Here is a 12974-nt window from a genome sequence, read left to right as displayed (position 1 = left end):
TGGCACAGAGCATTGAAAAGGACTCTGGCCCAATTAATAATGCCGACCACAATTTCCATTTAAGTTCTATTTCTCTTCCCTTTCATCCATATCCATCTAAACCCATTTGTTTATTGTCCAAGTCCCTTTTTACAGCATTTCTCCTTCGAACGAAGGAGGATGAGAGGTGATTTGATATATGTGTACTGTACAGGATGATAAGAGGCATAGATCAAGTGACTTCCCCCCCCCCCCAATAGATCAAGCAGCCAGAGACTTCCCCCCCCCCCCCCACCTCCCAGGGTGTAAATGGCTAATATGAGGTGGCTTAGGTGTTTTAAAGAAAATATAGGGGGGATGTGAGAGGTATGTTCTTCACACAGAGACTGGTGGGTGCGTGTAACACGCTGCCAGGTGGTGGCAAGGCAGATACATAAGGCCATTTAAGAAAGTCTTGGATGGAACGTGGATGATAGAAAAATGGATGTGTTATGTAGGAGGGAAGAGTTAAATTAGAGGTTTCCAATCTTCTTTATGCCATGGATCAATACCATTAAACAATGGTCTGTGGGGCCCAGGTTGGGAACCCCTGGGTTATATTGATTTTGGAGTAGGTTAAAAAGCTGGCACAACATTGTGGGCCAAGGTGTCTTTATTGTTCTGTATTCTAGATGTTGTTAACGTACCTGCCTCAGCTACTTCCTCTGGTCACTCTTTACCTAAAATTATTTTATTTGACAGAGGCAATGACACAAAGATTCACTAGCTGGATTTCCAGGGGTGGGCTGTTTGCCCATGTTGAACTTGTCAACTTCTTCAACTTTGCCTCCATCTTCCACCCTACCCTCAAATTGCCTGGTCCATTTCAGACAACTCCCTCCCCTTTCTCAATCTCTCTGCCTCTATCCCTGGAGACAGCTCATCTACTGATGTCTATTATAAACCCATGGACTCTCACAACTACCTGGACTGTACCTCTTCCCATCCTATTACTTGTAAAAATGCCATCCCCTTCTCACAATTCCTCCGTCTCCATCACATCTGCTCTCAGATTGAGGTTCTTCATTCCAGAGTGAAGAGATGCCCTCCTTTTTCAAAGAACGGGGCTTCCCTTCCTCTACCACCAATGCTGCCCTCAACCGCATCTCTTCCATTTTGCTCAAGTCTGCCCTCGCCCCACTCTCCTGCCACCCCTCTAGGGATTCTTACTGTTCCCCATCATCCTCCATGTCCAGATAATTCTCTGTAATTTCCATCATCTCCAGTGGGATCCCACCACCAAGCACATCTCCCCTCACCCCTCCCCCCACTTTCTGTTCTCCGCAGGGATCGCTTCCTACGCAACTCCCCTGTCCATTTGTCCCTCCCTACTGATCTCCCTCCTGGCACTTATCCTTGCAAGTGGAACAACTGCTACACCTGCCCCTTCACCATGTTCCTCACTACCATTTAGGGCCCTAAACAGTCCTTCCAAGTGAGGCAACATATATTGGTAAGACCCAACGTAGATTGGGAGACCACTTCGCCAAGCACTTACACACTGTCTGCCAGAAGAAGTGGGATCTCCCAGAGGCCACCTATTTTAATTCCACTTCCCATTCCTATTCCGATCTGACAATCCATGGCCTCCTCTACTGTTATGATGAGGCCACACTCAAGTTAGAGGAACAACACCTTACATTCTGTCTGGGTAGCCTCCAACCTGACGGCATGGACATCGATTTCCCGAATTTCCGGAAATGTATTCCTCTCCCCCCCCACCCCCCACCCCATTCCCTATGTGCTTTCCTTCTCTCGCTTTATTTCCTTGCCTGTCCATCGGCTCCCTCTGGTGCTCCTCCCTGCTTTTCTTTCTTCCGTGGCCTTCTGTCCTCTCTTATTGGACTCCCCCTTCTCTAGTCCTGTATCTCTTTCACCAATCAACTTCCCAGCTCTTTACTTCACCCCTCCCCATCTCAGTTTCACCTGTCACCGTGTGTTTCTCCCTCTCCTTCACCCACCTTTTAAATCTATTCCTCATATTTTTTCCTCCAGTCCTGCTGAAGTATCTCAGCCCGAAACGTAGACTGTACTCTTCTGTATAGATGCTGCCTGGCCTGCTGAGCTTGTCCAGCATTTTACATCTGTTGCTATGTGTTGCTTCTGAATGTTGGTTATTTCACTAATGTTTTGTGCCTTTGATATTGCTTTTCAATGAACTTTAAATATGCGTAGGGGAATAAATGCAACTTGATTTAGAACCAAAGGTCATGGTCTCAAAATAAAGAATCAACCATTCAGAGAGAAGAAGTTTGTTCACCTAATGGATAATAAGTCTTTGAAATTCTCTACCTAAGAGAGCTTTGGAGGCTCATACACTGAGTATATTTGATATAGAGGCCGAGATATTGAGGGAATTGATTGCAAAGAAGTGATACTGAGGTAAAAGGTCTGCTGTGATCTTATTGAATGGCAAAGCAGTGATGGTAAGGTGGAAGTTGACTGGCTTCGATTTCTATTCTACTCCTGTGAGCCAAACAAGAGCTACTTTTTCCAACACTTGTAGGTTATAGGTCTGCAGGTTAAGGCACCCCAAGGAGACAAGTCAGGTTTTTATTAAATGTGGTGAGAGTCTTTACTTCTCCCATCATTTTGTGCAGTGATTTCTAGACCTCAGCCACCCATTGGTTAAAAATAATTTTCTCATTTTTTTTCCCTTCCACCCTTCTTTTATCTACTTATGACGGTAATGATATGTAACTTGCTGCCTGTAGGGCAATTGGAAATGGTTGAAGCTCATTTTTACCAGGCTTCTCTAGAGATGGGGCTCATTAAACCCTCGCTAACAGGCACCAGACTCAGACTCCATCTATCTAGTGTAGATAGGACTTGGGTCCTGCCAAACCTGTGAGTTTGGAATGTCTCCCCGATTTGTGTGAATACTGTGCAACATACTGCTCCCATGTAATCACCCGGTGGCAAGAAATAACAAACCATACACAACATAAGGTTGGAACTCAAATTTTCCAAAAGCTGTCATGTCCAATGTACTAACGGCGCCAACTCCTATTCACTGATCTTTGTAGAATTCCCCTTCCTGAGCTCCATCGAATTCCACATTCCCACCGGATTGAATCCTACAGTTGGTTCTCTCAAGCTTCTTCACTCTCCATCTCCCGCTGAAAAGGAAGCCAACCCACCTCAGTGTCCAACACAAAACCTCTCCCCCAGCATTCTCCAGAACCTTCTCCCAGTTCCACCATCCTGATTAGATGACACAGCATTACTAAGCATCCTGTATCTTTAGCAGTAACCCAAGCACTACCAGCGGAACACACTGCTGCTATAGAAAACCATTGCATGAAATGCCCTACAACATTAGTAAAATATTTACCAGGGCATTACAGTTGATCAACACATTTAGCTGTTTGAGGGAAAATAACTTTCAGGATTATTGCGGAAAGTGCATGTAAGGACTGATTACTAAAAACTAACATTTTCTCCAAGTTGAATGTCCTTCTATATTTCACAGCCTGTCGCTTGGTATGTTATGGTTTTCATGCTGAGGATGTCTATAATTTTATAATACATTGTATAGTATCAATAATTTACACAAATTAAAATATGCAAACAATGTTTTTGAGTTGCGATTGTATAATAATTTATCCATTTAAAAGACTACACTTTAGGTGGTTATTAAAAAATAATATGGGATTGTACCACCACACCATTTAATGGCATACCTTTTAAGTTAGTCAAGATTTGGGATGAGTTACATGGTGGTATCATGTGAAATTGCTCGAAGGAAACTTGGACGTGAATGATTATTTAACAAAAGATAAGTTTGTTGGAAATGGACCTTTTGGTATTTACTTCTCGTTTACAGTTGACCTTGAAAATAATGGTGATATAAAATTTATTAAATGTGTATTTAACCTATCTCAAAGGACTTGTCCACAAACTATGACTACAATTTTATTAATAAGCATAATAGATCTGAATTAAGTTGCATCTAGTGCAGAGGTTTGCAACCTGATGTCCATGGACCCCTTGCTTAATGGTATTGGTCCAGGGCAAAAGAAGGGTTGGGAACCCTTGATCGAGTGCAAAAAAAATGATACTTAACAAAGATAAAAGTCACAATGTATTCTTCGAAATCCCAGAGACCTATCTTCTGAGTAACTGTGGTGCAGATCTCTCCTCCTTACTGTACTGTATTTGTTGGCTGAGGCTTATCTTCCTACTTGTACTTGTGTGTTCTTGCTCTCTCCCACCCCTCCCCCTTTGCTTTCACCATTTGACCTTATATTTTAAGGACCAATTTCCTGAGCGCGCTGTCAGAAACAGGTTTATTATCACTGGCATGTGTTGTGACATTTGTTAACTTAGCAGCAGCAGCAGTTGAATACAATACATAATATAGAAGAAGAGGGAAAAATATAGTAATAAGTAATCAGTTTACAGTATACGCATATTGAATAGATTAAAATCATGCAAAAAACAGAAATAATGTATATTGGCAGTGTTCACAGATTCGGTGTCCATTTAGGAAACGGTCAGCAAAGGGGAAGAAGCTATTCTTGAATCGCTGAGTGTGTGCCTTCAGACTTCTGTACCTCCTACCTGATGGTAACAGTGAGAACAGGGCAAGCACTGGGTGCTGGAGGTCCTTCATAATAGACGCTGCCTTTCTGAGACGCCACTCCTTGAAGATGTCCTGGGTACTTTGTAGGCTAGTACCAAAGATGGAGCCGACTAAATTCACAACCCTCTGTAGCTTCTTTTGGTCTTTGCAATAGTCACTACATGCCAGACAGTAATGCAGCCTGTCAGAATGCAGAATATAGAAGTTTTTGAGTGTATTTATTAGCATACTAAATCTCTTCAAGCTCCTAATGAAGTATTGCCACTGTCTTGCCTTCCTTATAACTGTATCAGTATGTTTTGACCAGGTTAGGTCCTCAGTGATCTTGACACCCAGGAACTTAAAACTGCTCACTCTCTATACTTCTGATCCCATTCCTTTTACAAGTTCATTTCATACTAGCCCTAACTAAGGGATTAGGCAAGATAGAGGCAGGAAATATGTTCCAGATGCTGGGAGAGTCTAGTACCAGAGGGCATGGTTTGAGAATAAGGGGTAGGTCATTTAGGACAGAGTTAAGGAAAAACTTCTTCTCCCAGAGAGTTGTGGGGGTCTGGAATGCACTGCCTCAGAAGGCAGTGGAGGCCAATTCTCTGGCTGCTTTCAAGAAGTTGCTAGATAGGTATCTTATGGATAGGGGAATCAAGGGATATGGGGACAAGGCAGGAACCGGGTATTGATAGTAGATGATCAGCCATGATCTCAAAATGGCGGTGCAGGCTCGAAGGGCCAAATGGTCTACTTCTGCACCTATTGTCTATTGTCTATAACTCGTACAGGTGGAGCCATTCCTTATCATGTTTCTCTATTCTCTTGAAGACTGGCCTACTCCTTGAATGGTTTTGTTATGCCAACAGGCTAGAATTTTATCAGAAATGTTGCTTGCTTTGGCACTGTGTCCCTTCGAATGTTTCAACCCATGCATCCTTTGTTCTTTCTATTTCTTAATCTTTGTCCTGACCCAGTTTGTTTCAAGTAGCAGTATGTCTGTTGTACCTTCGTAGTGAACTTCAATTACTTATTCTCTCCCAGGATATTTGTCTACTTCCAATATAACACCACAGGTCTAGTCAAACTAGACTTTCATGTTCTCAAATTTTAAACGTAGTGCTGTTTCAGGTCAGTCTTTGCCTTTAGTGTTATCTTTGACTTGTATGCCTATCATGCTTTTCATCTGAACCTCGTATCATTTTAGTAGTTCATGCAATCTTCCCTCTAATTTTTTTTTACAGCTGCGCGAACCAACCATTACTCGAACAGGAAAACTGCGCAGCGCTGTAAATGTTAAGAAAATTCCAGCTGCACAGCAAACAAGGGCTAAGTGCTCGGAAGCATTTCAGTTAATGTGTGGCCACACAGCTTCGAGGGATCAGTGGTTGTATGTTATTTACTTTATAGCCTTTTAATTATAACCTTTTAAAACTTTATAGTCTTTCCATTGCAGCAAAAATCAGACAAATCACAAACACTAAAAATGGTATGTTCATCTTAACACTTGACTAGTTGTTTCAGCTACTTCTGGCATTGAGCTGATATCTTGAGCTCTTGTAGATAGCACTGCCAAGTAAAGAATGGCAAGTTTCTGATACTGACCATGAGGTAATAGAAGTATGTTCCTAAATCAGGATGAAGTGTGATTTAGATGGTGTGTAAGAATTTCTCCTGAGTGCCTTTGAAGCTTGTTCTTTTAATTAGTAAAGCTTTGGCTTTGTGTGTTTGTTTAGCAGCCTTGGGGGCTACAGTTCATTTTGTAAAGTATACACTGCAACTATGGTCCACTGCACCAAGGAATATTTGTTCAAGTTCAGATGAGCAAAAAAATGTATCCTGGGTGGTGTCAATCTTCTTGAGTCTTTGGAACAATACCAAACCAGGTTTTGGATGCTCCTGATACTCCTGACTTGTGTCTTTGGTGATAGTGGAAATGCTCTGTCTAGGCTTCAGTGGCTGAATCACCTGCCATAGCCCATCTGCTTTTAATGACAGTGTTGTGCAGAAGGTCCAATACATTTGTTGGTTATCTGTGATTAACAGAATTTTGGGAATAGTAATTACTGCTAATTGTCAAGATAAGAGTTTTGCAGATGGACAGTATGTAGTGTAACTGTTAGCAAATAGTTTGTCATCCTACTTCCAGCCAATATCACATTGAGGTCTAAACTGGAAAGGTCCTAATGGACTAAATCAGGTCATAGTAAAGCAGGTTGTTGAAGTGTGAGTGCTGTTAAATGGCACATTTCCTCTTTAAATGCTGTCCATAGGCAGGCCTTCGGTCATCTGCTTCAATAACTACAGTTGTCCCTCCTTACCAGCGAGGGATTGGTTCCAGGACCCCTCACAGATACCAAAAAACGGCGGATGCTCAACTCCCTTATTTCACCTGTCTCAGAGCAGTGGTCTTTAGGACCCGCGGAGCTCTGAATCTGCAGTGTTTCTGTTCACGAAAGTAATCACAATCATAATTGAAGATAAAGTGGAAATAATAGAGCGATCAGAAAGAGGTGAAATGCAATCGGTCATTGGAAAAACAGGCTACAGTCGGTCAACGATCAGAAAAATTTTAAAGGATGAGGTGAGAAAGGCCCTGCCCTGATGAAAGCTACAATTATTACTAAGCAATGCAGTGGTTTAATAATTGAAATATATACATTTCTTAAGTGTTTTATGTGCATAAAAAGGTAAAATATATGCTATTTTCTAAGACAAATGTTTGACTAACTGACGCTAAATAATATTGGATGTAGCTGTTCCGATTTAGTAAGAGAACTTCTGATTTTTTTTTCGATCCCAATCCATGATAACCTATGCACATACTCCTGATAACTTTAAATCGTCTCCATATTACTTATAATACCTAATACAATATAAATGCTATGTAAATAGTTGTTATACTGCATTGGTTAGGGAATAATGACAAGGAAAAAAGTCTGTACATGCTGGAACAACAAATGCTGGAAGAGCACTTCCGTGTTTTCTCGATTCATGGTTTGTTGAATACGCTCATGCAGAACTCGCGAACAAGGAGGGCTGACTGTAATTTGATTCTGTTTTGTTTGATAACACCGCTGTGAAGTTGCTTTGGACATTTTGACACATTAGAGATGCTATATTAATCCCAAAATCTCTGACTCCCATCAAGGAGTTATTTCAGCAATTCTGTTTCAACAGCAACAGAGAGTATCAAATAGCCACAAACAGATTGGCATATTCCTTGCCCTGTAGAATGAGATGATCTGTGTTTTCACAGTAATCCAGTAGCATTTGTATTTACAATTGGCAGCCTGGGTATTATTAGATTCATTGAGTCTTTCACAGTACACTTGCATTTGCCTACTTTCAGAATCACTCTGCAATTATCTAGAAGGGATAGTGTAGGAATTTGAAGTGTCAATTTGCACTATTATCAAATACAATTTTGCCAGTAGGGATAGTGTGGGTGCTCTTAATGAGCTTCAATCATAATTTTTTACCCTTACTGAAACAATTTTTAATTCTCTGATCATGGTACTGCTGTATCCAGGTGTTGTAAGGCAGCAACTCTTGGCTTCATTCATTTCAGGGTGTTCTTTATCCAGATGTAATCTTCATGAATGCTTGGGCACAGTGATTGAAAGTGAATCTTCAAAGATGCAACCTGTCACAAACTCTGAATGAAGCACTTAACCTTAGTTGACAATACAGTTAATATATATTCTAAAACACTTCTTCTTACAGATTAATGCTGAAAGAAGAAAATCAAGTTTCCAAAGCCTCAGTTGTAATCAAATGGAGGGTGATGTAGGATTATGTTATGAGCAAAAATACAAGGAACAGAATGAGGACTTGGAGGTCAGCATGTTATCAGAACCATCCTGTCATCTCTCTGCCAATGAATTTTCATGTCACTGTTGCTATGAAGTATTGGTAAACCCAACTACTTTGAACTGTGGACACAGTTTCTGCAGACACTGCCTGGCACTGTGGTGGGAAGCTTCCAGGAAAACAGAATGCCCGGAATGCAGAGAAAAATGGGAGGGATTTCCTAAAGTCAACATTGTCTTAAGGTACAGTTATATTTCGAGTGAAGCTAGCCCGCATGTCTTTCAGAAGCTGAATTTAAGTTAAATGAACTAATGTTAAAAGGCAAGAAAGCATTGCAATTTTGGAAATGTTTCTGTTACCTATTATTTGTCTGGTACAATGGAACTGGCAATATCCAATTCAATTGTTTCACCATTTTTTCCATGAGCCAGCTTTTGCCTGCAAATTTAATACTGTTTAACAAATTTCATTTTGCTTTGTGTTTCTTAAGTTATCATTGATTTGGTTTAACCACCCCATAATAATAACATTAGGTTGCCTCCTTTATTTTTGTTTTTGTGACATCGCACGACTGTCCAATTATTAAAACATACTTTGCTGAAATAAGTTGAATCTATAGTACTATGCCAAAGTCTTAGGCACTTGTAAAAAGAATTTTGTAAAGCAAAGATGCTTTCCGAAAAATAAAATGAAAAGTTTCCAAGTATTAAAAAAATTACTAAAAAAAAGTAGTAAACAGGAAAAAAACTAAATCAAATAAATTATTTGCTTTGACCAGTCTTTGCCTTTAAAACTGCATCAGTTTTGCGAGTTTTCTCAGGTACACTGTCATGCAGTTTTATAAGAAAATTGGCAGGTGGGTTACTTTAAGATGTTGGAGAACTTGCCGCTGTTATTCTGTTGACTTTGGCTGTCTCGCCTGCTTCTGTCTCTCCAGGTAATCCCAGACAGCCTCAATGTTGAGATCAGAGCTCTGGAGATCATACCATCTGTTATTCCTTATTCTTTTCACTGAAGATAGTTCTTTATGATGTTGGCCATGTGTTTGGTGTCATTGTTCTACTGCAGAATGAAGTTGGGACTTACCAGATGCCTCCCTGATGGTATTGTGTGATGGATGAGAATCTGCTTGTACTTCTCAGCATTGAGGATTCCAGTAATTTTGACCAGATCGCCATCTCCATTTACAGAAATGTAGCCCTAAACTCGCAGGGAACCTCCACTGTGCTTCACTATTGGCTGTAGACATTCATCCACGTCGTGCTCTCCAACTCATCTACAGACAAGCCGCCTCCTGTTTGAGCCAAAAATTTAAAATATTGGCTCAGCCTGAGCACTTTCTGCCATTGTTCAGCACCCCAGTCCTTGTGTTTTTGTGCATAGGTGAGTCTGTTGGCTTTGATCCTACTTCAGAGGAATGTTTTTTTTTGTCAGCAACTCTCAATTCTGACAAGTCTTCTCCAGCCTGTCAGGTGGTGTACCTGAATTTCTGTGGTTTATGTGAGTTCCGAGTTAATAGCAGTGCTGGACGACCTCTGACTTCGGTTTGATGTATCTCTTGTCTGCTACACTCAGTTTCTGTGGCCAACCACTGCATTTCTGGCCCTCAACCTCGCACTTTGCTTTGTGCTTCTTTAGAAGAGCTAGGATCACACATCTTGAGATCCCTGTCTGCCGCAAAAGTTATACTTGGGAGAAACTTTGCTGATGCAGGATGACCACCTTACGTCTTGTTGCTCTGCTCACTCTTGACATGGCGTAAGAATAGATGATTTGAAGATCAAACTGTCTCATCTGCCATACCCTCATCTTTTTAGTTTTGTTGTCTTTCACCCAGTTTGATTCTTTCACCTGTTTCAGTTTCAGTTTCAGTTAATCAGTTTAGTTCATTCAACTCAAAATTATTGATCATTAACATCATGTTTGTTATCTTTGTTTATATAACTGGGTTATATACCTACAAAGTTATTGTTTTTTTATATTTGAAAAGTGTTCTATTACTTGATGTTACCTTTAACGAAATACAAATTTTTTTTCTGGAACATTTAATTTTTTAAAAAATGAATGTTTGGAAATCTAAAATTTGCTCTTTTCTATCGACACAATAATGCAGAAGGTTAAAATAAATGTCTAAAACAGAACTTATTTAAAGATCTAAGTTGTCTAAGACTTGCACAGTACTATCCATCACAACACAGATATCATTACGTGTTATTGTAGTACCTGTCCGATGCCATCAAAAATAATGGACACGACTTAGTGCTGTTGTTCTATGGAAAAATGCACTTTTCAAAACTTAATACTTGGTACCAACCATCAGTGTGTCAGTTCTGATGATTCTAACTTTAATCAATTTTATTATCTACCCATAAATCTGGAGATGTATGTCTGGAAGGTATTCATTTTAATCAACATACATTGAAAATCTTGAAGATTTGGCAGTTGTTAAAAACTGACTAACCAATGTTTTTTTTTATATTTGAGTACAAGCATATTTATGCTTCATCTGGGTAATAAAATAAGTGAGGTAGTGTTCATGGGTTCAAAGTCCATTCAGAAATCAGATGGCAGAGGGGAAGAAGCTACTCCTGGACCGTTGAATGTGTCCTGTAACACCTTTCTGATGGTAGCAATGAGAACAGAGCATGTTCTGTGTGATGGGGGTCCTTAATGATAGGTACTGCCCTTTTGAGGCATCGTTTCTTGAAGATGTCCTGGATACTATGGAGGCTAGTGTCCTTCATGGGGCTAGCTAAGTTTACAAGTCCCTTCAGCTTATTTTGATCCTGTGCAGTAGCTGCTCCCACCCCCGCCCTCAATACCAGATGGTGGTGCAGCCAGTTAGAAAGCTCTCCACGGTACATCTGTGTAACTTTGTAAATGTCTTGGAGATACCAAATCTCCTCAAACTCCTATTGAAGTATGGTCACTGCCTTCTTGGTAGCTGCATTGATACGTTGGGCCTAGGATAGATCCTCAGAGATCCTCAGACAGCTAGGAACTTGAAATTGCTCATCTTTTCCACTTCTGATCCCTCTGAGACTGATGTGTGTTCCCTTGTCTTACCATTTCTGAAGTCACCAGTCAGTTCCTTGTTCTTATTGATGTTCAGTGCAAGGTTATTGCTGCAACACCACTCAACTAGCTTTTGTTTCTTTATATATTATTATAAGATGTCAGCATGTTCAGTAATGTGAGGTGAAACACTGTGATCTGGTCTGCCTAATTGCATTATTAGTCCGTTGGTTGTTTAAGTTATTGATATTGAGACTTTTGGGAGCTGAAATATATTTTCTTATTGGTACTTCTATTTGACAAAAGCTATTAACAACACTGGAACTAATAGATTTCTCCTTTCAAAGTTTGGAATCATAATTTTGTCTTTCAACCTTCATTATAAGGTTGACCAGAGAAGTGTGGAAATTAAGTGCTCCCACAAGCTGGTTCGATTAAGTCTGTTTTTGGAATAAGTGCCTGTTCTTATCTGGCTGAGTTTTAATTTGCTTTTTAAATATCAGATACAGCTCAGTTAAGTCAGTTTCATCTGAGTCAAAAGATTGCTGATTCCAGTCAGACATTGGAGATTTAGTGTGCAAGTTAGACCTATAATTTAAAGTTCAACTGAAGAAATAGTACAGTCTATTTTTGTCTAAAGTCTAAAACGCCATTTTAAGAATGAATCACTAACAGAAACTTGTCTGCCTTTTGAGTTAGAAATATTTTGACAAACAAGTAACTTGTCTCTCATTTGTAATTGTATTTAGCAGGGAGTGCCAGATAGAAGATCTATTTGGATTCTTCCTGACATCCACCATGCGAGCATAGTGATTAGCGCAATGCAATTACAGCTATAATAGCTCGGCGTTGGAGTTTGGAGTTCAGTTCTGCGCCATCTGTAAGGAGTTTGTCCATTTCCCCATGACCGTGTGGGTTTCCTCTCTCAGTCCAAAGTTGTATAAGTTAGTAGGTTAATTGGTCATTGTAAATTGCCCAATGATTAGGCTAGTGTTAAATAGGTGGGCCGGAAAAGCCTATTCTGTGCTGTATTTCTAAAGAATTAAAAGAATTGGAAGTGGAATCAGACTCTTTGGGAAATACAGATGAAGAGGAAAAGAAGAAAGAGATTAAAGGAGACATAAGAGATATCCTGATATATATGATGAATGAATTAAAAGCTATAAGAACAGATATAAGAAGGATGCAGAATACACTTGATAATGTGGTGGAAAATCAAAAGAAGATGGATAATAAAGTTAAAGAGATGGAAGTAAAAGTGGAAGAAAACACTGAAAGAATAGATAAGATAGAAGACAATTATCTTGCCTGGGCAATAGAAAGAAAACGGATGTTGGAAAAAATAGATGCGCTTGAAAACTCTAGTAGAAGAAATAATATTAAAATTGTTGGTCTTATGGAAGTTACAGAGGGAGAAAATCCAATAAAATTCTTTCAAGAATGGTTCCGAAAATTGTGGAAATAAAAGAAGGAAGCCAAGTAATTGAAATTGAAAGAGCACACAGAGCTTTAAGACCAAGACCTCAACAAGATCAAAATCCAAGATCAATTTTGA

General features: G+C 39.9%; 1 protein-coding gene across 4 annotated transcripts in view; it reads left to right on the top strand.

Annotated features, from left to right (window-relative positions):
• LOC132399113 (bifunctional apoptosis regulator-like) overlaps positions 1-12974 on the top strand; it is a 43076-nt gene that overhangs the window by 6773 nt on the left and 23329 nt on the right. For 3 of the 4 annotated variants that reach the window (XM_059979088.1, XM_059979089.1, XM_059979087.1), the window contains exons 2-3: positions 5836-5981; positions 8318-8646. In XM_059979088.1, the coding sequence (XP_059835071.1) occupies positions 8369-8646 (278 nt within the window). In that variant the 5' untranslated portion in view covers positions 5836-5981; positions 8318-8368. The remainder of the gene's footprint in view (positions 1-5835; positions 5982-8317; positions 8647-12974) is intronic. The other variant, XM_059979090.1, reaches the window with a different exon arrangement.

Source organism: Hypanus sabinus, chromosome 9 (genome assembly GCF_030144855.1).
Source record: "Hypanus sabinus isolate sHypSab1 chromosome 9, sHypSab1.hap1, whole genome shotgun sequence".
Lineage (NCBI taxonomy): Eukaryota > Metazoa > Chordata > Chondrichthyes > Myliobatiformes > Dasyatidae > Hypanus > Hypanus sabinus.
Note: the sequence above shows the minus strand (reverse complement) of the source record. Positions and strands in the feature narration are given on the sequence as shown.